General features: G+C 43.2%; 1 protein-coding gene across 1 annotated transcript in view; it reads right to left on the bottom strand.

Annotated features, from left to right (window-relative positions):
* The window catches only part of ndufa10 (NADH:ubiquinone oxidoreductase subunit A10), a 78,552-nt gene extending 53,311 nt beyond the window's left edge, over positions 1–25,241 (bottom strand). The window contains exons 1-5 of the mRNA XM_085985643.1: positions 25,106–25,241; positions 21,241–21,409; positions 15,350–15,565; positions 11,153–11,239; positions 8,698–8,819 (exon numbers count right to left, since the gene is read on the bottom strand). Of these exons, the coding sequence (XP_085841769.1) occupies positions 8,698–8,819; positions 11,153–11,239; positions 15,350–15,563 (423 nt within the window). The 5' untranslated portion in view covers positions 15,564–15,565; positions 21,241–21,409; positions 25,106–25,241. The remainder of the gene's footprint in view (positions 1–8,697; positions 8,820–11,152; positions 11,240–15,349; positions 15,566–21,240; positions 21,410–25,105) is intronic.
* Between the last annotated feature and the right edge of the window lie 491 nt (positions 25,242–25,732).

The raw sequence follows: 25,732 nt of genomic DNA, 5'->3' as shown, positions 1-25,732 counted from the left end.
ACAACTGAGTGGCCTGCTGGGCCATTTCAGAGGGCAATTAATAGTCAACCACATTACTGTGGCTCTGGAGTCACATATAGGCCAGACCAGGTAAGGACAGATTTCCTTTCCTAAAGGACATTAGTGAACCAGATGGGTTTTTACAACAATCCGGTAGTTTCATGGTCACCATTATGGACACTAGCTTTTTTTTCTTTAAATTTCAGATTTATTTAATTAACTGAATTAAAATTCCCCAGCTGCCATGGTGGGATTTGAACTCAAGTCTCCGGATCATTAGTCCAGGCCTCTGGATTACTAATACAAAAAGAAAATAATGCAGATGCTGGAAATCTGAAATAAAAACAGAAAATGCTAGAGATACTCAGCAGGTCAGGCAGCAACTGTTAAGAGAGAAACGGAGTTAACGTTTCAGGTCGATGGCCTTTCGTCAGAACTGGTGAAAGGTCATCGACCTGAAACGTTAACTCGGCTTCTCTCTTCACAGATGCTGCCTGACCTGCTGAGTATCTCCAGCATTTTCTGTTTTTACCTCTGGATTACTAGTCCAGTAACATAACCACAATGCTACTGTACCCCAAATACGTCGAGGTCTTCTCTGTGATGTGTACCTTTGATGTAGGCAAAATATATGGTGTATAAAGGAGCATGGTTTTCAACAGGCTTTCAGAGAGCTCGAAAGATACAGGAACCGAAAACCCACTTTCTGATCTGGGTTTAGTTGATCCCTCAACCTAGGTATCAATAAAATCTGTTCCGTATACTACACTACAAAGAGTCTCGTGCTTACTAAAAACGTGTTGTTGTGAACCATAGAAGGAAGGAGGTTGAATGCTAACATTAAGCACCTCGAGGTGTTTGCAACATTAAACGCACTGTATAAATCAAATTGTTTTGGGGGATACTTAGGAATGCTGATGCAAAGAAAGGCTGCTGCTTCCCCTGTCCAAGCACTGGGAGACACAGCACCTTATCTAACAATAAAAACTCAGAAAAACCAGAACGTGCAGTCACAGTATCAGCGTTAAAGTGATGGAAATGTTTTTAACTACAGCAGTGTGCTTCATTGTTGCTGTACTAGTCACACTGCGTCCCTATGTTAAATCTGCCGCACGGCAAGACACGCCACATTTTAAAGCCTTCAGGCAAAAAGTAAACAAAACCCAATTGTTTCTTCCTCCTCTCCCCCCACCACACTGTTCAGCTAATTTAACCATTTAAGGCTAGATCACCTCGGTCACCTTCCACATGGTTGGAAGCGAGCAGCCTGATATAACCGATTACTGAGTATTAGCCACAGATCTTCCTACATGTTAAACTGCAGGTTACTTCAATAAAAGTGGGGCGATGTTGCAATCATTCATCTTTTCAATTTCAGCATTAGGAATGTACGTGCTGTCAACCTTAGTGTTTGCATTCCATTAAATGGAGTTCCAATTCATTTGATTTGCAATTTTCAGCAAAAACAAACCTACGCAATGTTGTCTCCTGCATTTCAGTAAATATTAATAGTGGGTTTGCGAAAATGTTGTTCTATTTTCACCTTGTCTATGAAAAACTTTCAGCAGTACAATTGCATATTTTGTACTGAGGATTTTGAATTGTGTAACACTCGGGTGAAGTATTGGTGGTGGGAACAATTTGTTGTAATTAGCTGTAAGCATCACCCAAGCAGCACTTGGCTCAAATTGATCTTTTTCCCTCCAATGGTACAATTACATTTTGGCTCTCCCCCAACACTTCTAACTTGACTGACAGCTAAAAAGAAGATTCTATAAGCAGACCTACATCTCTTCTCACTTGAAACTTGCAACCTTATGCCCAAGTTGAATAACAATTCCCCTTTTATCACAGTATTTTGTAGCAGAGACTATGTGGGCTGCTCACCGTGTTCTCCCGTCGACTTCAAAAGGCTGCAAATATTGCAGACAGACAGACCATAGTGATCAGACTAAACGACGAGTCAAATTTACTGACAAGTGAGATAATTACACAGAAGCAAAAGACACATAGCAAGGTTCTAGTAGTACAGTACTTGACTCAATATTTAAACTGTTCCAAAAACAATAAAAGTAGGAGAGAATCTTAGTCGTTCGCTCCTGATTCTTTTAACTTAGTCGCCCATGTTATGAGTGTTGACTCCCACTGTGCCACTCATTGCCACTTCACGAGAAAATGGGCAGTCAAAACATGTAACTGAAGTACCCAGAAAACCTCAACTCTTCTACAATTTGAGGATTACAAGAGCAGGTTCCCCAAGACAATCAAATAGAGTCCTCAAATAGTCAGGCAATTAAAAAGCAAAATATTGCGGATGCTGGAAATCTGAAATTAAAACAGAAAATGCTGGAAATACTCAGGTGGTCAGGCGGCATCTGTGGAGAGAGAAAGCGTTAACTGTTCCTCTCTCCACAGATGCTGCCTGACCTGCAGAGTGTTTACAGCATTTTCTGTTTTTAATTCAGGCAATTAAGATTGTTACAGGTGTTTAACTTGAGACAACTATCTTCCTTTGAAATATTCTCCAGTGGAAATTCTACATAGATCGGCATTTCAGACATGAGATCATTCCTAATCTAATTAATATGAAAGTAAGCAGTGACATCATGCAGGGAACTGGCTAGACAGATGTCCGCCCTGGAGACATGACTATCACGACAGTGTTCGATTTAATTTTCCTCCCCCAACATCATTCCTGGATGTGGGAGGGCAGTAAGAAGATGCAAGTTGGGTGGGGAGGACCAGAATTTAGGGCAGGAACATACGTTTTTCATGCCCATGTTCAAAAATTCCAATGGTGAAGGTGAGTGAGCACTCCTTGCACCCGCCCCTTCCATCCTGACATCACAAAGAGGCGGGACTGGCTGGATATTGTTCCCTGCCACTTCCACCTTTCCTGCTGTCTGGAGAAAGTACGACTGCATGATGCCTTTTTTTAAATTGAAGGTTGACTTCGTCCCAGAGCTTGTGTTAATTTCAAGCATTTATTTTAATATCTTAAATACCTCAATAAGATCACCTGCAAGTCACCTTTTTTCCCCAATGCAAACATGCCTAGTCTTTTCCCATAGCACAGGTACCCAGAAAATCACTAAAATATGACTTTGGGTCAAATTTTAGGTAGCAAATTTAGAGCTCGTTCGGAACTGGCGTAAATTTGTGTGAGCTGCACTTTTGCATGAGGGGGGCAGAGCTATGTTAATGAGCATCAGTGGAGGTTTTGCAGAATCTACATAAGAGATCAAGGATATTCAGGCGTAGCGTAAAAATGAGCGCAAGTGATTTACGGCCAAAATTGGCATTAGGCCGTACTTACGCCTTTGTTTCAGCGCAAATTTTCAGGAAATTCCAGGCTAATCACTGAATCTAGCCCCACTCTAAGAACTTCAGCACATAATCCAGGCTGACAGTGCAGTACTGAGGGACCACTATACCGTGGGCAATGTTCCTTGTAATTATTTTTGGGGCTGTGCGGCCCCTTCAAAATACCGTGCATGTACGGTTTTTCAATTTAAAAGCCGGCTGCGTGGGGCTCCTAAAGCGCTGCGCGGCTTACAGGGAACACTGGCCGTGGGAAGTGTCGTCTTTCAGATGAGACATTAGACTGAGGCCCCATCTGCCCTCTTGGGTAGATGTAAAAATCTCATGGCACTATGTGAAGAAGAGGAGCAGGGGAATTCTAACTCAACCAACACCATTAAAAAAAAGGATTAATCTGGTTATTATCCCATTACTGTTTGTGGGACCTTGCTGTGCTCAAATTGGCTGCCACATTTTCTACATTACAACAGTATCATTTAAAAGTACTTCATTGGCTCGGAAGAGCTTTGCGATGTCCTGAGATCGTGAAAGCATCTATATAAACGTCAGTTATTTCTTTCTTTGCCTTGTACTGATGCAGTAGTGGTCTTTTGAAGTTCATCATAAGGCAAAGCAGATGCAGTTAGAGGGAGCTAATCTCTGCATCCAATCGAAGTAATAATGTATATGAGCAGGAAGTGCTCAGTGCTGCACAGGGTGAAAATGCAGAAACGTTTCATTACTCAGCACTGATTCCCCTCACTTAATAGACATGAAAATTATTTTCCCCCCCCTCCAGCCCTCCAAAAAGGTAACCACTGAGATTGTTTCCCCAGAAATCTATCTGCTATATCAGTTTGTGAATAAGGTGCAATCTGGGGTTGGTAAACGTACCAGAGGGGACAGAAATTGAAATTAATTTCCTGACCAGGTATTACACAGAATCTACAGCACAGAAACAGGACATTCGGCCCAACTGGTCTCTGCCAGTGATTATGCTCCACACAAGCCTCCTCCCATCCTACTACATCTAACCCTATCAGCATGTCCTTCTATTCCTTTCTCCCTCATGCACTTATCTGCTTCCCCTTCAATGCATTAACAAACACATAATTCTACCTTGGACACCAAGGTAAATCCACAACAAATGAGCCGCACAGATGGAGCTTCCCCAATGGTTAGGCAAGTTTATCCACTTAATTATCTGAGCCACAGACAGGAAAAATACCAAGTTCAATCCGTGGGATGGCTACAATGGGCCTCAGCCTAGGTTACAAAACAGGGCTTTTCCTTCTAATTGCTATCTAGTGACCCCTGTTGTGGAAACACGTGTATGGTCAAGCTTGGGTTTGACAATGATGCCCTTATAACTGAATACCTCACAGCAGCCAGAACAAGGAACCACAGCGCCATCGAGGACCTACACTTTTGAGTAGAGGGGAGAAGATTAGGGAAAAAAATGCAAACACAGAACTTTGATTCTGGGTTATTAGTTCGTAATGGAGCTCTCCAATAAAGACACAAGAACATAAGAAATAGGAGGAGTAGGCCGCCATACGGCCCCTCGAGCCTGCTCTGCCATTCAATGAGATCATGGCTGATCTTCTACCACAACTTCACTTTCCTGCCCTATCCCCGTATCCCTTGATTCCCTTAGTGTCTAAAAACCTATCAATCTCAGTCTTGAATATACTCGACGACGGAGTATCCACAGCCCTCTGGGGTAGAGAATTCCAAAGATTCACAACCCTTTGAGAGAAGAAATTTCTCCTCATCTCAGTCCTAAATGGCCGACCCCTTATTCTGAGACTGTGACCCCTAGTGCTAGACTCCCCAGCCAGGGGAAAACATCCTCTCAGCATCTACCCTGTCAAGCCCCTTAAAATTTTATATGTTTCAGTGAGATCACTTCTCATTCTTCTAAACTCTAGGGAATATAGACCTAGTCTACTCAATCTCTCCTCATAGGACAATCCCCTCATCCCAGGAATCAGCCTAGTGAACCTTCATTGCACTCCCTCCTCTAAGGCAAGTATATCCTCCCTTAAGTAAGGAGACCATAACTGCACACAGTACTCCAGGTGTGGTCTCACCAAGGCCCTATATAATTTCAGTAAGACTTCCTTACTCTTAAACTCCAATCATTTTGTAATAAAGGCCAACATGTGTTCACTTTAGTTCTGTGTCTCTGCTCTGAATAAAGTAGTTGCAGCATTGAAGTCAGCTAGACATTGTTTTGCACAAGCAGTTTGGAGATCAATTATTAAAATGTAAAAATATGCCAAGTGCTAACAGGTCTCGAATCTGTAATGGAACAACCCTTGAGATCTGGTTAATCCTGGCCCAGATGGCCACATATGACCAGTAACTTCAATACATAACCTCTCTAACTGTACACATAAAAGAATATGGTAGAAAAGGTGCAGGCTCGAACGTCAGACTGGTTTTGTTTTCCAGAGAGGCCAACACTCTCTTTTCCCCCCCTCCATTCCGCGTCAGCTGCAGAATATATGGCTAATTGCATGGGGAACTTGCTCTTAGCTTTCTTCCTGCTGCTCTGAAAGCTCCTCTACATTTTGTTGTCAAAGGTGACTGGCCAAGCCTGCAGTGCATGACACCACCAAAATTGAAAAAGCAGAAGGCAAGGCAAATCAGGAAGTCGATATTAACTGACACCAAGCTTGTGTTTTAAAAGGCTGCAGGTTGTATGAAGAAGCAAAGACCAAGGGGAGGCAAGACGTTTGAGAGAACATAAAAACACAAGAAATAAGAGCAGGAGTAGGCCATACGACCCCTCGAGCCTGCTCAGTCATTCAGTAAGATCATGGCTGAACTTCTATCTCAACTCCACTTTCCCGCCCGATCTCCATATCCCTCGATTCCCTTAGTGCTCAAAAATCTATCGCTCTCAGTCTTGAACGTACTCATCGACTGAGCATCCACAGCCCTCTGGGGTAGAGAATTCCAAAGATTCACAAGCCTCTGGGTGAAGAAATTTCTCATCTCAGTCCTAAATGACCGACCCCTTATCCTGAGATTATGACCCCAAAGTATAAGTGGAGTGTAGATGTGCACAAAAGGGCTCAGGAATGATGACTGTATTGGTTTTTTTCCACTCTCCCCCTCCCAGCCTGTTGAAAGCAGCCGACTTCAGTTGGTCTCTTTCCACAGTACTGCAGCTTAAATGAGAAACTCTGTGCATAAGGAATGGGGAAGGAGATCATGCAGACAAACCCACATTCCATTGCACCATGAAGTCACACTGCACCAATGTCAGCAAGCGTTAAACAATTAAATTCATAGATTTTGCTTTTGCCTTCAATCGACAGTAAGTGAGGTGAGATGAAGCTGCATTTGTAAAGGGCTGCCCAGGCACAGGTGATTCTGGGAATTACTCAACAGCCCCGCACTGCTGAGCAAAGCATCTCAAATCTTCTCCACTGCTGTACACAAGTTTAATTCTACATTAAAATGCCAGCCTCCAAACCAATGTCTTCTGCATTAAACACAAAGCATAAAATGAAAGAACTGAGATTTGTTCACCCGATTGCAGTGTACCCAAATACAAATTATAATGGGGAATAAAGAAATGGCAGTCTGTCTGTCTTCATGGAAGACGACGCAAAAAACCTCCCGGAAATAGTGGAGAACCAAGGGTCTAGTGAGAATGAGGAACTGAAAGAAATTAGTATTAGTAAAAAAAATAGTACTGAGGGGAATTAATGAGACTGAAAGCCGATAAATCCCCTAGACCTGATGGCCTACGTCCTAGGGTTTTGAAAGAGGTGCTATAGAGATAGTGGATGCATTGGTTGTCATCTTCCAAAATTCCATAGATGCTAGAACGGTTCCCGCAGATTGGAAGGTAGCAAATGTAACCCCACTATTTAAGAAAGGAGGGAGAGAAAACGCAGAGCTACAGACCAGTTAGCCTGACATTGGTAGCAGGGAAAATGCTAGAATCTATTATGAAGGACGTGGTAACAGGGCACTTAGAAAATAATAATAGGATTGGGCAGAGTCAACACTGATTTATGAAAGGAAAATCGTGTTTGACGAATCTGTTAGAGTTTTTTGAGGTTGTAACTAGCAGAATAGATAAGGTGGAAACCAGTGGACGTGGTGTATTTGGAATTTCAGTAGGCTTTCGATAAGGTACCACACAAGAGGTTAATAAATAAAATTAGAGCTCATGGGGTTGGAGGTAATATACTAGAATGGATTAAGGATTTGTTAATGGACAGAAAGCAGAGTAGGAATAAATGGGTCATTTTCGGGTTGGCAGGCTGTAACTAGTGGGGTACAGCAAGGATCAGTGCTTGAGTCTCAGCTATTCACAATCTACATCAATGATTTGGATGTGGGGACCAAATGTATATATCCAAGTTTGCTGATGATACAAAGCTGGGTGGGAATGTAAGTTGTGAGGAGGATGCAAGGAGGCTTCATGGGGATATAGACAAGCTAAGTGAGTGGGCAAGAACATGGCAAATGGAATATAATGTGGAGAAATGTGAATTAATCCACTTTGGTAGGAAAAATAGAAAAGCAGAGTATTTTTTAAATGGTGAGAGATTGAGAAATGTTGGTGTTCAGAGGGACTTGGGTGTCCTTGTACACGAATCACTGGAAGTTAACATGCAGGTACAGCAAGCAATTAGGAAAGCAAATGGTATGTTGGCCTTTATTACAAGAGGATTTGAGTATAAGGGTAAAGACGTCTTACTGCAATTATATAGGGCCTTGGTGAGACCACACCGGAGTATTATGCAGAGTTTTGGTCTCCTTACCTAAGGAAGGATATATTTGCCATAGAGGGAGTGCAACGAAGGTTCACCAGACTGATTCCTGGGATGAGGGGATTGTCCCATGAGGAGAGATTAAGTAAACTAGGCCTATATTCCCTAGAGTTTAGAAGAATGAGAGGTGATCTCATTGAAACATACAAAATTCTTACAGGGCTTGACAGGGTAGATGCAGGGAGGATGTTTCCCCTGGCTGGGGAATCTAGGACCAGGGGTCACAGTCTCAGAAAAAGGGGTCGGCCATTTCGGACTGAGATGAGAAGAAATTTCCTCACAGAGCGTGGTGAATCTTTGGAATTCTCTACCCCAGAGGGCTGTGGAGGCTCAGTCGTTGAGTATATTCAAGACAGAGATCAATAGATTTTTGGTTATTAAGGGAATCAAGGGATATGGGGATAGTGCAGGAAAGTGGAGTTGAGGTAGATGATCAGCCATGATCTTATTGAATGGTGGAGCAGGCTCATGGGGGTCAAATGGCCTACTCCTGCTATTTCTTATGTTCTTAAACCTATTATTAGTTCATCAAAGTATGGCAAACTGTGAGGTACCGATAAAAGACTTCCACAATGAAAGGAGTTTGATAAAGCTTTACCTTGCCATGCTGCTTCAATCGCTTCTGTATTTCCCCAACAGGTACATCCAGGTAGATAACCAGGTGAGGAGGCAGGAATTCACAAATGCTGATCCCCTTTATTTCATTGTAATGGTCGACACCTGAAAATTGAGCAGGGTGAGTGAGCACAATAACTGGGAAAAGGTCAGACAAAGCCTGGACCTGAAGGAAACTGGCAGTTAGTGAACAGTAAACTTTAGATCAAAACCGAGTCAAGTGTTGCACACTATCATTGCCAATTTAAAATAAAAATCATTACCCAAAAATACACATCAAATCACTGACAGAAATGTGATGCACTAATCTGTTATTCTAATACAATTGACTGGCTTCTTGATGTTAAAGTTTTAAAATTTACAAATATACCCAGGTAAAATGAGTAACTTTTAGCTGCAGATAGTGAAAATGACATTACAGTCCTTGTTGATTTCACGTTCACTGGATTGTACCAAACGTTAATAACAGTGATGAGGGAGACAGCTACAGAAGCTAAGAGACCCAAGATGGCAATAGTGAGGTCTTGAGGAGCCCACAATCAGTTTGGTTCTGACAAAATATTAAATGGGATTGGCCAAGACACAGAAGGGCGATGATCCAACATTTTAGTAAATAAAAAGGAATATACATCGCCACAGTAGATCTGTCCTGGTGTGACATGCAAGATCTGAATAGATCCACCAGAGTATTTGATTATAAGCTGAGGAGCAGCACCTCTAGAGACAGTCTAAGAGACTTTGCTATCCGGAAATTGTCCGAGATTATACAGCCAGAGCCCCAGTTTGTGGGTATGGAAACCAGGTCGGATTCCACACTGGGTGCGAGTGTAAATAGTTGTTGTTGTACCTGTTTGGTTATTTGTTTGTTATCGTTGATGTGATGTTTGTTATGATAACGCTCGTCTATTGTAATAAAGCTACACATCAGATGATGAATAAAGGGCGATTAACCTTAACCTCATGACAATGACTCAGTTTCGCCACTACCTTGGTGGTGGCTTCCATGCTTGGTGAGACCTGTGCTGGCTGCCCGTATTCACACAAGATCTACCGGTCCTCCCCAAAACCCGAGTACCCGCAGCCCTCCTTGGCCCGTGATGATTCGCTGGACTTGACTCCGTGGACGAGCCACGTAAATACTCGAAATAGGCACTCATTTAATGGAACATCATCCAACGTGACCACGAGTGTACTCAAATAGACACTAATAAATCCAATAGGGAATTCAGGAGATACTTCTCCACCCAGAGAGTGGTTAGAATATGGAACTCGCTACCACAAGGAGTAGTTGAGACGAATAGCATTTAAGGGGAAGCTAGATAAGCACGAAGGAGAAAGAAACAGAAGGATATGTTGATGGGATTAGATGAACAAGAATGGAAGGACACTAGAGTGGGGCATAAACACCGGCATGGATCTATTGGGTTGAATGGCCTGTTTCTGTCCTGTAAATACTTTATAATACTTTACAGAATCATAGAATAGTGCAGCACAGAAGGAGGCCATTCAGCCCATTGAGTCTGCGCTAGCACTTTCGAAGAGCAATCCAGTTAGTTCCACTCCCCCGCAACTTTTTCGCCAAGCATTTATCCACTTCCTTTTGAAGGCTGCTATTGAATATACAAATTTACAATTACAAGTACTTTGATACACAAGCCAGAAAGAATAATCAGCCATGGTTCTTGTGTCTGATCATTATTCAATGACCCTCATCTTCAACCCTCCCATCCACCACTGTAAAATACAGGCTTGAGGAAATACTCGGTCCCAGCATTGAGGAGTGGTTGAGTTACCTGCTGATGCTTATTGTCTAGACTCTCATATGAAGAATGGCCACTTGGGTAATGTTGCAGGTGCTTGTAGAATCATAGCCCAACAGTGATCATTACCTTCAGGAAGAAGAGGGCAATAAAAAGAGCCAAGCCACATCTAATTTCAAGACATTGTGTTAGCTGTGGCTCAGTTGGTAGCACCCTCGCCTTGGAGTCAGAAGGTTGTGGGTTTAAATTCTACTCCAGACACTTCAGCACAAAAAAAAAGGCTGACACTCCCAGTGCAGTACTGAGGGAGTGTTGCACTGTCGGAGGCACCGTCTTTTGGATGAGATGTGAAACCGAGGCCCCGTCTGCTCTCTCAGGTGGACGTATTTCGAAGAAGAGCAGGAGAGTTATCGCCGGTGTCCTGGGAATATTTATCCTTCAATCACCAAAATAGATTGTCTGGTCATTATTGTAACTGCTGTTTGTAGGAGGTTTCTATGCACAGCTTTTCTTACATTACAACAGTGACTACACTTCAAAAAGTACTTCATTGGCTGTAAAGCGCTTTGGGGCGTCCGGTGGCCATGAAAGGCACTATATAAATGAAAGACTGTTTTTTAAAAATAATCCTATGTCAAAGCTTACAGTATGACCTTCCTGCTATAAGGTGCTACTTACATTGCTTCCGGATATAGCCTTGTTTGTACATCGCTTCGAGGAAAACGTAGTCACTGTAGGGCGACCGTTCCAGCACTACACCTTGCCCTACAGGTGCACAAACACAAATAGATCAAAATACAGTTCTGTTGATAATTTCTATCCTATTAATTGGCTACACCATGTTATAGCTGACGGAACCCTTTTGAATTATGCTACTGTAGCTTCTACTTGAATAAACTATTTACATGTATATCCCTTTTAATTGCCTTGACTCCAATCCTTGCATCTGCCAGCAAAATTTCATCTATCACCTACCTATTATTTTTTCACAAAGTATGTACATCAACTTTAATACTTGGAAGCTCAATTTAAGGTCCTGAGTTAAGCGAGTTTATCCAGCGAGTTTCTGAGTCACACACGAGTGTGTTGGTCTGCCCTCAACAGCAAGAGATCCTCAGAATCTAACCCTTGGAGTCCTGGTTAGGGCGGGGCAAAAATGGCCAGGTTTCCTGCTGCTGATTGCCATCTCGCCATCACTGAAAATTCAGATCTGCGGATCTCAGTGGATGACAGGAACAAGGTCGGCTGTTGTGCCCTCTATTGTTGAATTGTGGTAGACATGCACTGTCTAGGCTCACACATGAAGAACGACCACTTCAGCGAGCTACCTGAAGACCAGCAGCAACCTTGGAACCGCACCCCAGCAAGAGTCAGTAATTTGTGCTAAAATAGTGAAAATGTTCCAATTTAGAGTGTCAGGCAATGTTCGCTTTAAGCCTTGCGGCCGCGCGATGCTCTGCAGCCCTCGCGCAGCCGGCTCACCAGCTTTTAAATAGGAAAAAACGCGCGCGCACAGTATTAGGAAGGGACCGCGCACCCAAAAAGAAAATTAAAGGGAACATTGGTCAGGCTGTCACATATCCTTCTCTATATGTGTGCTTGCAAGCATGATTTTAAAGTTGCTACACTTACCATAAATGTTTCAGCAAAATTAATTGTGTGTGGAAGCACTGGCAGCCTTGGGTTGCGTGAAATATTCTTGACACCAAGACCTCCCAATTTACAGTAGCAACAGTGGAACATGGGAACAGGAATAGGCTATTCAGCCCCTCGAGCCTGTTCCACCATTCAATGAGATCGTGGCTGATCTGTATCATAACTCCATCCACCTGCCTTGGCTCCATATCCTTTTATATCCTTGGCTGTCAAAAATCTATTGATCTCAGATTTTAAATTTTTAATTGCTTCTACTGCTTTTTGTAGGAGAGTTTCACACTTCTACTGCCCTTTGTGTGAAGTGTTTCCTAATTTCTCCCCTGGCTCTGATTTTAAGGTTATGACCCCTTATCCTACCCTCACACACCAGCAAAAAAAGTTTCTCCCCATCAATTTCTTTCAAAATCCGAAATACCTCAATCAAATCACATCTTAACCTCCTGTATTCCAGGGAATACAAGCCTAGTTTATGTAATTTCTCCTCAGAATCTAACCCTTAGAGTCCTGGTAACATTCTGGTGAATCTGTACTGCACTCCTTCCAAGGCCAATATATCCTCTGAGGTGTTGTGCCCAGAACTGTACACAGTACTCCAGATGTGGTCCAGAACTGTACACAGTACTCCAGATGTGGCCTAACCGGGCTTTGTATAGCTGCAGTAAAACTTCCTCCCTTTGTATTCTAGCCCTCTAGTTATAAAGGTTAACATTCCATTAGCCTTTTTGATTATTTTTTGTACCTGACTACTACATTAGTGATCTGTATACATGGACCCCTAAATCTGAGTCTCCGCTGTTCCTAGCTTTTCACCATTTAAATACACAGATTTATCCTTTTTTTAAAGTCCAAAATGGATGACCTCACATTTATCTGCGTTGAAATCCATCTGCCACAGTTTTGCCCACTCACTTAATCTATCAATGTCTCTGTGTCATTGGCAAATTTGGATATATGGCTCGCTGTTGTGTTATCTAAGTCATTAATAAATATAGTGAATAGTGGAGGCCCTTGTACAGATCCCTGGGGGACACCACTGGTCATATCCTACCAATTTGCGTACATACCTATTATCCCTACTCACCATCTTCTACCGCCTAACCAATCTCCTAACCATGTCACTAATTTGCCTTCAATTCCATGAGCTTTAATTTTAGCTAACAGTCTCTTATGTAGAACCTTATCAAATGCCTTCTGGAAGTCCATATAAACTACATCCATAGACATTCCCCTGTCTACTACTTTAGTTACTTCTTCAGAAAATTCAATTAGGTTCGTTAGACATGTCTTACCCTTTACAAATCCATGTTGGCTCTCTCTAATCAGTTCAAATTTCTCCAAGTGCTCAGTCACTCTGTCCTTAATTAATTAGAGATTCCAAAAACTTCCCCACAACAGATGTTAGACTGACAGGTCTATAATTTCCTGGTTTCTCTCTCTCTCACCTTTCTTAAATGATGGAGTTACATTTGCAATTTTCCAATCTAAAGGGACAATTCCTGAATCGAGAACGCTTTGGAAGATTACGGCAAAGCATCCGTAATTTAGTCACCTACTTCCTTTAAAACCCTGGGGTGGAAACCATCAATCCTGGGAAGGTCAGTCCTGAGCACCATTATTTTTTCTAATACAGTTTTCTGGCTTATGTTAAATTTAGTGAGTGCCAGTGCTTGACTCATTATTAATTTCCCTAGAATGTCAGGTATATTATCCTCTTCGTCTATTATGAAGACTGACACAAAGTGATTATTCAACAAGTCTGCCATTTCCTTATTTTCATTTGCAATTTTTTTTATTCGTTCATGGAATATGGGCGTTGCTGGCAAGGCCAGCATTTATTGCCCATCCCTAGTTGCCCTTGAGGTGGTGGTGATGAGCCACCTTCGTGAAACGCTGCAGTCCGTGTGGTGAAGGTACTCCCACAGTGCTGAAGGTACTCCCACAGTGCTGAAGGTACTCCCACAGTGCTGAAGGTACTCCCACAGTGCTGTTAAGTAGGGAGTTCCAGGATTTTGACCCAGCGATGATGAAGGAACGGCGGTATACTCCCAAATCAGGATGGTGTGTGACTTGGAGGGGAACTTGTCGGTGGTGGTGTTCCCATGCCCCCATCTGTTTTTAAAGGGCCACATTACCTCTGACTACCCTGCATCTTCTAATATAATTGTAAAACTGTGTGTTAATCTTCATATCCATCGCAAGTTCTTTTCGTATTCCCTTTTGCCAGCTCTTACTATCTTTTTGGTCTTCCTTTGCTGTTCTTTCTAACTCTCCCAGTCCCCTGGATCTACACTACTCTTTGCACTTTTGTATGCTCTTACCTTTAGTTTTCCGTTCTCTCGCCTCTTGTCCACCATGGCTGTTTTATTTGGTAAGTAGAACCCTTGCTCCTTAGGGGTATATACTGGTCCTGTATTAAGCTAAATTCTTTTTTGAAAAGCTCTACTGTCCATCTGTAGTTTTATCCGATAACAGTTTTGACCAGTTTGGTGTCGTCAGTCTCGTCCCATTAAAGTTAGCTTTACCAAAATCTAGAATCTTAGTAACGGTGTGTAGTTTCTCCTTTTCAAACTAACATTAAATTTGATCATATTAAGATCACTGTTACATAAATGTCCCCTTACTGTTAGATTTAGTAATAAGACAAATTTAGTTAATCTAATATGGCCTGCCCACTTGTTGGTTCTAGAACATATGGCTTCAGAAAACGATCTTGAATACACAAGAAATTCACTACCTTTCTGACGAGCTATTTTGCTCTTCCCAATCTCTTGGAAAACTAAAATGCCCCATTAAAACAACTCTGCTTTTGCTGCAAGCCTCTTTAATCTCTGAAAGAATACATTCTGCCACATCATTGCTGCCATCAGGTGTGCCAATCCATTCCACCAACCCGTGTGGAGATTGAAGACTCAGCCACATGATCCACAGCACACGAACAACACTTTTACAAATAACCTGGCTTTACTCAACCAAGACAACCAGAAGTCACATTTCCAGTGAAATACATTCCATTTCCGAATTACAAGATCAATCAATAAATAGAGTACAAGTCTCGAGAGATAAAACTCCGAATATTTTAGGGAAAGGTGAATTCATAACTGTTTTTAAGTATTTTCCTCAGCTAATTAGGCTCACCTCTAATGGAATCTAATCTGGAATATTTAGGTTTACACTGCTAGTTTTTGCAAGAAAAGTAAGCAATATTTTTCAAATTCATACCTGTTTGGAGAAGGTGCTCCAGCGCGTCAGAGTACTGCAGTGTGCGAAGATGGTACATCCAAGCCTGCAGCCGGTAGGAATTGCCATCCGGGCATCTGGGATCAGTATAGAACTTTTCCACACTGCAGTTACCATTGAATTGGGCACTTAACTGCTGGCCATCACCGGTCTTCCAGTCCCAGTAATGGGTATCAACCTCAGGGATGTATAACATGCCTAAAGAAAGCAAAGTGTTGATTAAATACTGAGTTCTCAATGCAATTTAAGAAAGAAGGAAAGAATTTGCATTTATCTGGCATATTTCACATCTTTGTGACATGACATACAAAGTACTTCAGAGCCAAGTAATTACTTTCAAAGCGCAGTCATTTACATTTACAGCTATAGGAAGTGGCATGGCATAAACCAACATTATCTGTATGCTAATAATTCAATGTAGTAAAAACAGAAAGAGACCAAACTAACCAGACAGCTTAGTGCAGAAATGTACCCCAAAGTAAGACATACAGACCAGGAACATCTCGCGTTCAATCCCAGATCTGTGCATAGCTGTCCAAACAAGGGTTCATTATAATGTGCCTCAGCATCCATGCATTAGAGAGCGGGGTAGAATGAGGAGAACTTTAAACAGAACTACCACTAGTTACGTGTCAATGGAAGAGAGAGTGTCAAGCGAGAGCAGGGTCAGTCTACCCTACCCAGTAGTCAAATAGACCGCCAACTCTCAATGTTCAAACTTCTATACAAAGAATGACCATTTGTGTAAGGTACTGAAGGGCTGCCAACACTCTTTGGCACCACATGCAACAGCACAAGTTGTCACCTCAGAGAATCACCAAAATAAGAAATTAGACAAAGAAAATGGCAAAGTAATCAATTCTGAGTATAAGCCTTGGCTCAGTGGTAGCAAACTTGTGGGTTCAAATCCCACTCCATCAGAACATAATCTAGGCTAACATCTCAGTGCAGCACAGAGGGAGTGCTACACTTTGAGATGCCACCTTTTGGATGAGACGTTAAACAGTCTGCCCTTTCAGGTGGACGGAAAATATTCCATGGCACTAGCCAAAGAAGAGCAGGGGGGTTCTCCCCAGTGTCCTGGCCAATATTTATCCCTTAACTATCATCACTAAAACAGATTATCTGCTCATTATCTCATTGCTGTTTGTGGGACCTTGCTGTGCGTAAGATGACTGCTGCCATTCCCTACGTTACAATTGACTATACTTCAAAAGTACTTAAGCGCCTTGTGTCATCCTAAAATCGTGAAAGGCGTTATATAAATGTTCTATCTGTCTGCTCATCAATTAGGATGCTGCAGCAATGTATTTATTATACAGCCCCTTCTTGTTTACAGAGAGGGTTACAGAGTCATACAAAATACTTCACAGAAGGCAGCTAGTCTACTCAACTGGAGCCATCTGCTCCAAATCTCATTTCCCTGTATTTTATATTCTCCCTTTTAAATGCTTATCTAATTCCCTGTTCGATGGTTATATTTTTTCCTTTATAGCTAATTGTGATAAAACATGCTATGATCTAATAGTCCTCTGTGTGAAAAAAACTTTTAACTTCTTCTAAAGGTAATCTAGATTCTATACCCCTTGCCACTGATTCACCAACCTGTAGAAACTACTTACCCCCTCTCAAAACCTTTCATAATTTTGAAAACCTATCAAATCTTGCCTTAACTTTCTCTGTTCCAGTGTAAAAATGCCGCAATATTTTGGGCGCTCATTCCTGGTGCCCTTTCTATGGCTCTAAAAACATAAGAACTAGGAGCAGTAGGAGGCCACTAGGCCCCTCGATCAACAAGATCATGGCTGATCTAATCTTGGCCTCAACTCCACTTTCCCGCCCAATCCCCATAACCCTCAACTCCCCTGTAGCTCAAATAACTGTCTATATCTCCGCCTTGAATATATTCAATGACTCCGACTCCACAGCTCTCTGGGGTAGAGAATTCCTAAGATTCACGACCCTCAGAGAAGAAATTCCTCCTCATCTCCGTTTTAAATGGGCAACCCCTTGTTCTGAAACTATGCCCCCTAGTTCTAGATTCCCCCACGAGGGGAAACATCCTCCCTGCATCTACCGTCAAGCCCCCTCAGAATCTTATATGTTTCAATAAGATCACCTCTCATTCTTCTAAACTCCAATGAGTATAGGCCCAACCTGCTCAACCTTTCCTCATAAGACAACACCTCATCCCAGGAATCAACCTAGTGAACCTTCTCTGAACTGCCTCCAATGCAAGTATATTCCTCCTTAAATAAGGAGATCAAAGCTGTACGCAGTACTCCAGATGCGGTCTCACCAGCACCCTGTACAGTTGTAGCAAGACTTCCCTACTTTTATACTCCAGCCCCCTTGCAATAAGGGCCAACATTCCATTTGCCTTCCTAATTATTTGCTGTACCTGCATGCTAACTTTTTGTGTTTCATGTACAAGGACCCCCAGATCCCTCTGTACCACAGCATTTTGTAGTCTCTCCATTTAAATAATAATTTGTTTTTTTATTTTTCCTACCGAAGTGGATAACCTCACATTTTCCCACATTATACTCCATCTGCCAAATCTTTGCCCACTCACTTAACCTATTGTAAGAAATCGTGAATTGGAAGAAATAATAGTCTGTTACAGGTTCCCGAGATCAGCAGTTTGCCTAAGTTGATGACACAGAAAATGAGAGAAAAGGAGTTGTACAGAGAGCTGAATTACGGGGTCAGAACACAAAAACAGACCTTCGAGTGGGCGTAGCTAGGCCTGATAAGGGATGTAGCAAGGAGCTGTAGGATAAACAAGCTGTCTACAAGAGGGCAACAAGACCTTTAGAACAGAGATAAGGAGGAAAATGACCTCATGAGGCTGATAGGGACTGTCATAGGTAGCCTCTCCCTTGTAATTGGACAATGGGATGGGTAAAAATGATTGACACCAGGTATCCACCAGCCCATCAAAATAAAGTAGAAAAACAGACGACCAAGAGAGGAAAACAGACAGCTACGGGCAAAGGCTTTCTCGAGGTGGAAATCAATTCTGGCTTATGCCTAATACCTTGATCAAGTTTAGCCTCTAAGGTGGATCCGTGCTGGTTCATAACCTAACACCTCCAACAACTCGAGGGACGACCCAACGGAAGTGACCGCTGCCACAGACTGCAGGAATCCACCCAATCCGGGACCACCGTGCTGCCTCACCATCCGTCCATCCGGTCGTTTCGTTCCGTTCCGGGGCCGTAGATCACCCTCATCTGTCACGGGTTATATGTCTACTGTATCTATTTCAATCGCATGCAGTAGTATCTGATTACGCTTAAACTGTAGCTCTTTAATAAAGAGCCTTACAACTCCTAAGATGCTTTGGGTAATGTGTTTGTGACCTGTGATCCAAATCTTACACTATCAAAATCCCTTTGCAGACTCTGTGTCCTCCTCACAACTTGCTTTCCCACCCATCTTTGTATCAGCAGCAAATTTGGCTCTAATAGTCTTCTTATAATGGGGCATCCAGAACTACAAGCAATACTCCAACTGTGGCCCAACCACGGTTTTTCACAACCTCATTAATTCTTTGTTTTTCTATTCAATGCTCATATGCACAAAACCAAAAATTCCATGTGTCTTTTTATGTCCTTTACTACCTGCACTTTCGCCTCTAAAGCTCTTGGTAGTTGCACTCAGTTTATTCCGCCACTCAAGAATCTGGTCAGAAGGGTACAGCAATAATCATGGGGGATTTTAATCTACATATAGACTGGAAAAATCAGATGGGCAAAGGTAGCATAGATGTGGAGTTCATGGAATGTTTTCGGGATAGTTTCTTACAACAGCACGTTCTGGAGCCAACCAGAGAGCAGGCTATACTAGACCTGGTATTGTGCAACAAGATAGGATTAATTAATGACCCCATAGTGAAGGCGCCCCTAGGTAGCAGCGATCATAATATGATTGAATTTTACATTCAGTTTGACAGAGAGAGTGTAGAAGAGCATGCCAGGAGGAGCACTAGGCATACTTGAAAATGAGGTGCCAACCTGGAGCTGTAACACAGTACTACGTACATGCTAAACAGCGGAAGCGGCACACTATAGCCAGAGCCAAGCACTCCCACAACCAACAGATCAGATCAAAGCTCTGCAGTCCTGCCACATCCAGTCATGAATGGTGGCGGACAATTAAACAACTGACGGGAGGAGGAAGTTCCATGAACATCCCCATCCATCTTCAGCCAGAAGTGCCAAGTGGATGATCCATCTCGGCCTCCTCCCGAGGTCCCCACCATCATAGATGCCAGTCTTCAGCCAATTCAATTCACTCCACGTGATATCAAGAAATGGCTGAGTGTACTGGATACCGAAATGGCTATGGGTCCCAACAACATCCCGGCTGTCGTGCTGAAGACCTGTGCTCCAGAACTAGCCACGCCGCTAGCCAAGTTGTTCCAGTACAGCTACAACACTGGCATCTACTGAGAGGAAAATTGCCCAGGTATGCCCTGTCCACAAAGAGGACAAATCCAATCCAGAAAATTCTCGTCCCATCAACCTACTGTCAATCATCAGCAAAGTGATGGAAGGTGTCGTCGATAGTGCTATCAAGTGGCACTTACTCACCAATAACCTGCTCACCAATGTTCAGTTTGGGTTCCGCCAGGGCCACTCGGCCCCAGACATCATTACTGCCTTGGTCCAAACATGGACAAAGAGGCTGAATTCCAGAGGTGAGGTGAGAGTGACTGCCCTTGACATCAAGGCAGCATTTGACCAAGTGTAGAACCAAGGAGCCCTAGCAAAACTGAAGTCAATGGGAATCAGGGGAAAACTCTCCACTGGCTGGAATCATACTTAGCACAAAGAAAGATTGTTGTGGTTGTTGGAGGCCAATCATCTCAGCCCCAGGACATCGCTGCAGGAGTTCTTCAGGGCACTGTCCTAGGCCCAACCATCTTCAGCTGCTTCAATGACCATCGCTTCATCACAAGGTCAGAAGTGGGGATGTTCGCTGATGATTGCACAGTGTTTAATTCCATTCGCAACTCCTCAGATAATAAGTCTGTGCCCGCATGCAGCAAGGCCTGGACAATATTCAGGCTTGGGCTGATAAGTGGCAAGTAACATTTGCGCCACACAAGTGCCAGGCAATGACCATCTCCAACAAGAGCGAGTCCAGCCACTTCCCCATGACATTCAACAGGATTACCATCACCAAATCCCTGACCAACAACATCCTGGGGGGTCACCATTGACAAGAAAATTAACTGGACCAGCCACATAAATACTGTGGTTACAAGAGGTCAGAGGCTGGGTATTCTGCGGCGAGTGTCTCACCTTTGACTCCCCAAAGCCTCTCCATCATCTACAAGGCACAAGTCAGGAGGAAATTGTGGCTGGCTATTGCACTACATTCCAACCCAACACGCCTTACTATCCTCCTACTGCACAATACAGGGACACAGTCTCAGGATAAGGTGTCAGCCATTTAGGACTGAGATGAGGAGAAATTTCTTCACTCAAAGGGTAGTGAATCTTTGGAATTCTCTATCCCAGAGGGCTGTGGATACTCAGTCGCTGAGTATATTCAAGACTGAGAGCGATAAGATTTTTGGACTCTAAGGGAATCAAGGGATATGGGGATAGTACGAGATAGTCGAAGATCAGCCATAATCTTATTGAATGGTGGAGTAGGTTCAAGGGGCCATATGGCCTACTCCTGCTCCTATTTCTTATATTCTTATGAATAACAGCCACCATCAATTGCGCTACATCTGTAACTTGAACCACCCAAAAGAGGGCTACACAGAGCAAAACAGAAAATACAAGCACAAATACTGGAGGAACATTCAACGTAAACTTTGCTGTGTGAAGCATAAAACAGTCCCAGCACTTTACCTAGTTTATCAGCTAGATTTTTAGCGACGACACCTTTTCCAGAAGCCAGGTTTCCTTCGACAGTAATGATTTTACTGTTGTCCTTGAACTTTGCCAAAGTTCTTTCTCCCAGAATATAGGCCCACCAGCCATAGAGCAGCTTTCTGTGGCAACTCACATGGATCTGAGCCTGGAGCACAGAAGAAACACAGGTCATGTGACATGCAGGAAAACATCCCCTCTCCTCTCTACACACCACTCTTTTAGCAGCTGGCCATGAGACTTGTTCAGTGGTGCACAGCAAATCATAAAACATTCCTTACTACTCCACCACAATTGATGGGATTCACATTGGTATATTGGTGCATTCACCAAGATTGGGTCAAACAAGGGCATTCCTGCCCAAACACATCCTGAGCAAGAGGATGGGTGGGCTCTTTGCACCCAAGCAGTCACCAATGCTGTTCTGAAACCAACCATTAGGGGGGTATGTGAAACATGGCCAAGTTAATCACTCAGCCTTGGTATCAGCTGTGGCTCAGTGAGCAGTACTTTCGCCTGAGTCAGAAGGTTGTGGGTTCAAGTCCCGCTCTAAAGACTTGAGCACACACTCAAGCTGGGACCCAGAGCAAGAACTGAGGGAGTGCCGCCCTGTCAGAGGTGCTGTCTTTCGGACGAGACATTAAACCGAGGCCCCGTCTGCCCTCTTAAGTGGATATAAAAATCCCATGGCACTATTTCGAAGAGCAGGGGAGCAAGAGGCCAGAATTGGAGGAGCACAGATATCTCTGAGGGTTGTAGAGATGGCGGAGGCTACAGAGATAGGGAGGGGCAAGTCCATGGAGAGATTTGATAACAAGGATGAGAATTTTAAAAATCAAGGCGCGGCTTAACCAGGAGCCAATGCAGGTCAGCTAGCACAGGGGTGATGGGTGAACGGGACTTGGTGCGAGTTAGGCTCGGGGCAGCAGAATTTTGGATGAGCTTAAGTTTACGGAGGGTGGAAGCCCAGCGTTGGAGCAGTCAAGTCTAGAGGTAACAAAGACATGGATGAGGTACTTAGTTTTATATACTCTAGTGTGGGGACATTCCAGTATTCAGTTGCAAATAGCTAACTATCACATGCATCCAATTACACACTCATAGCAGGGTGCAGGGAAAAAACATCGTAATTAAATTTTTAGTCTTTAATCACAAGGAAAAATTGAACCCAGGGCTCTTAGATCATACAACAGAAGCAAACATCGAACCAATACTTCGCAGAACAGCTGGAAGAACGGCTGCCTGGTTTACTGGGCTGGGACCAGCACACAGGAATCTACTGATGCCAAAACCTCGATTATGAAAGGACATGGTTTCATTCTGGTAACAGAGGTTCTTGATTTTCAGTTTTTAACAAGTTTCCAGTTATTATTGGCTTAGGACGACCCCTGCAATCTCAGGAGATTCTATCTGGGGTGCCTCAAAGGTACATGCAGACCGCTCTCTCACCGCCCCTCCGCAACATAATAAAGACAAAACTTTTTTTTTTAATGAACAATAAATTCTCTTCCAAAACCATTTATTTTTGCATTCGGACTAATTCCCAAGAAATATGCAAACAATGAACACCTAAAATCACACACAACCTGACCTCGAGGTGGATGGGAAATTCAGTAATGGTTTAATATACAGTGGCACTCGGCTAAACCTGACTTTTTCCATTCAGTACGGGAGCCCCAGAAAGAGAGATCTTCACAAGAGGCGAGGAGAAAAAAATCAAGACTTTAGTCTCCCCATGGTGAATTTCTAAACACTGTTTTGGTAGAGTACCCTGGTGTGCTCAGGTGGGCCATTATGCTGAATGCAACAGTGTAACAAGGTGTTGAAATAAAAATGCCAAGGCCCCAAGCTCGGGAATTCCCTCCTTAGACCTCGCTGCCTCTCTCTTCTCCTTTAAGACTCTCCTTAAAACCTACCGCTCATCTACCCTAATTTCTCCTTATGCGAATTGGTGTCAAATTTTGTTTGATAACGCTCTTATGAAGCACCTTGGAGCGTTTTACTACGTTAAAGGCGCTATATAAATATAATTTGTTGTTGTTGAAAGGCAAGGTTTTGGTGTCATATGGTCGGACACTGAAAATATCTGGGTTTGTATAACTGAGCAATGGGGGGGGGGGGGGGGAAAGGAGAGCATCCCTGGATTGCTGTGTGCGTCATTTCCCCTTATCCAATGTGAATTTTATCCAAATTTTTTAAATAAAGATTTCCCAGCTTGCGTGCACTCTGTACATCCACTGCTGCTTCAGACCACTGGAAAATAGTTTCTGCATTATCAGGATCTGAACGGGTCCACCGCAGAAAACTGTGACTGAGAAAACGGCACACTGGATTATATATAAATTTTCAACTGAGGTTGGTAGAACAGCAAATTTCAGTCTTTCTGGTGCCAAAATACTAATTTCCACAAGCAAATTGTCTGAACAATTATCTATTATTTTCTGATTTGGATACTTAGTAGCACTTTGTTTTGCTTGCTACATCTGCATCAATATAAAACATTGTTTGCAACGATAGCACTTTATGTAGCTAACACTGTCTTTCAGAAGTTAAGACTGGGTTTTGGGGGGGAGCAGGCGGGGGTGGAGGTAGTGATTCCCAGGAGGAGTCAGTTAATATTTGCATGGGGTCTCCCACACAGAAAGATTTATCAATGAGACAGTGTAATGAGGTGTCAGTTTGTGTGTGAAAATTGAGAACTGTTCGCTCAACACAAATCCTGTATCACTGCTGCAATTAAACAACTAATTAAATCCAAACTGGAGAAGTGAATCAGTCTACAGGATGGAGTTTGTAAAAGCAGTAAGCTGCTGTATACAACAATTGTTTTCAACCACAATCATTCCATTTTTCCTTTATTTTTGGGACAGGAGTCAGCCATTTCTGCCATTCAATCAGAGCATGGATGATCCATAACTCCGCTCCATTTACCCGCCTTAATTATCGGATATTGGATTACAACAATACAAGACAGATAATTTTCAACGTCCGAGCAGGTAAATGTACTAGGTGGTGTGATACACGGATAAGCTGCACAGACAAGGGCCAGGTTCCATCCCTGGTCTGTGCTGATTTAGCCAATATCGACTGGGGTGCTATAATTGGCTTCACCTCCCGTGTTTGTGGGAAGTGAGCAGGAAAGACAGGGCACCCACTCTGCAGTGACCCTGCTGTAAGCGCACATGCGGGCACCAACAAAGAGCAGCATCAGGCCCAGCTAAGATAGCCCCAATCCTCAGAATCAAACAACAACTTGCTTTACAGAATACAAAACATCTGTCTCTTTCAATCAGGAAGAGAAGGATACTGAGCATGGGGGGAAAGGAGAGGGGACTAGAGAGGGCAGGATGGGGGAAAACAGAAGGCACTCAAAGGGCGGTGAGGTTTCTGAAAGCAGGCAAAGCTGAGCAAGCTGGGTATGGAATTACAGCGGACAACGTACTGGCTGAATGAGCAACGATGGTGAAACAGTGGATGCCAGAAGTCCAGCAGTCGGAAAGCTGGAAAGAGGATGCATGCTGAAGTCTTAAGGCAGGAGAACATCAATTTGGTGGCTGGGGAGGGGTAAGAGAGAAACTTGAGAATGGCAAGAATTTTTTAAGTTTTATACACTGCCAAGGAAGCCAGTGGAGCTTGGGGAGGACGCGATGCAGGTGGTGACAGAGGAGCTTGTAGAGGGCTGCGCGGCCCATTAAAAAGTCCACGCATGCACATGCACATGTTTTTCTATTTAAAGGCTGGCTTCACTGGCTGCGCGGGATCCCTGGAGCGCTGCGCGGCCGTGCAGCTTAAAGGGAACGTTGCTGGGAAGACAGCCTGGCCTACTTAGAGAATACTCACTCACCTTAAGATAAGAACCAGAAGGGTGACCAGCAAAACTTAAGTTAGCCCATTAACATGGGATTGTGTTGCATGGTATTTTTTTTGATTCACAAGGGCTTGAAGTTAAGTGAAGTGAGTTTTAACTGTCACTCTATGTTCACATGCTGTCTGTAAAATAAAGTGGATTAACAATTCATATCCGGCTTCATCTCATTAAAATGTATTTGGTTTGCTTACTGAAAGATTTGAGAAGCACGTATGGGCACGGGGATGCTATTGTTACACAACTGGATTAGATAATGGGCAATACAGGCACACTCATGAACATAAAATCCTCAAGCCACTTATGGGAGTGACCAGCACTGTTCAGCCTAAGGGAATATCAAAGGCAAACCCAAAATTTGCAAAAGGAAGATATTGGGGCAGAGGCAGGCAATTCTGCAGAGGTGGAAGAAAGCGCTTTTAGTACCGGAGCTAATGAAGGATATAGGATGTTGTGCTCGGGGTCTAAAAGGACACCAAGATTCCAGAATCAGCTTGAGATGGTAGCCAGGGACTAGGGAGGTTAATGGAAATGATGCTAGGGCGTGTGGCACTGACAGGAGTCAAAGACAGCAACCTCCATTTAGCAATTTCTGCTGTACCAAAT

Source organism: Somniosus microcephalus, chromosome 4 (assembly GCF_052327205.1).
Source record: "Somniosus microcephalus isolate GS21.2 chromosome 4, FLI_Smic_1.0, whole genome shotgun sequence".
NCBI classification, from domain to species: Eukaryota; Metazoa; Chordata; class Chondrichthyes; order Squaliformes; family Somniosidae; genus Somniosus; species Somniosus microcephalus.
Note: the sequence above shows the minus strand (reverse complement) of the source record. Positions and strands in the feature narration are given on the sequence as shown.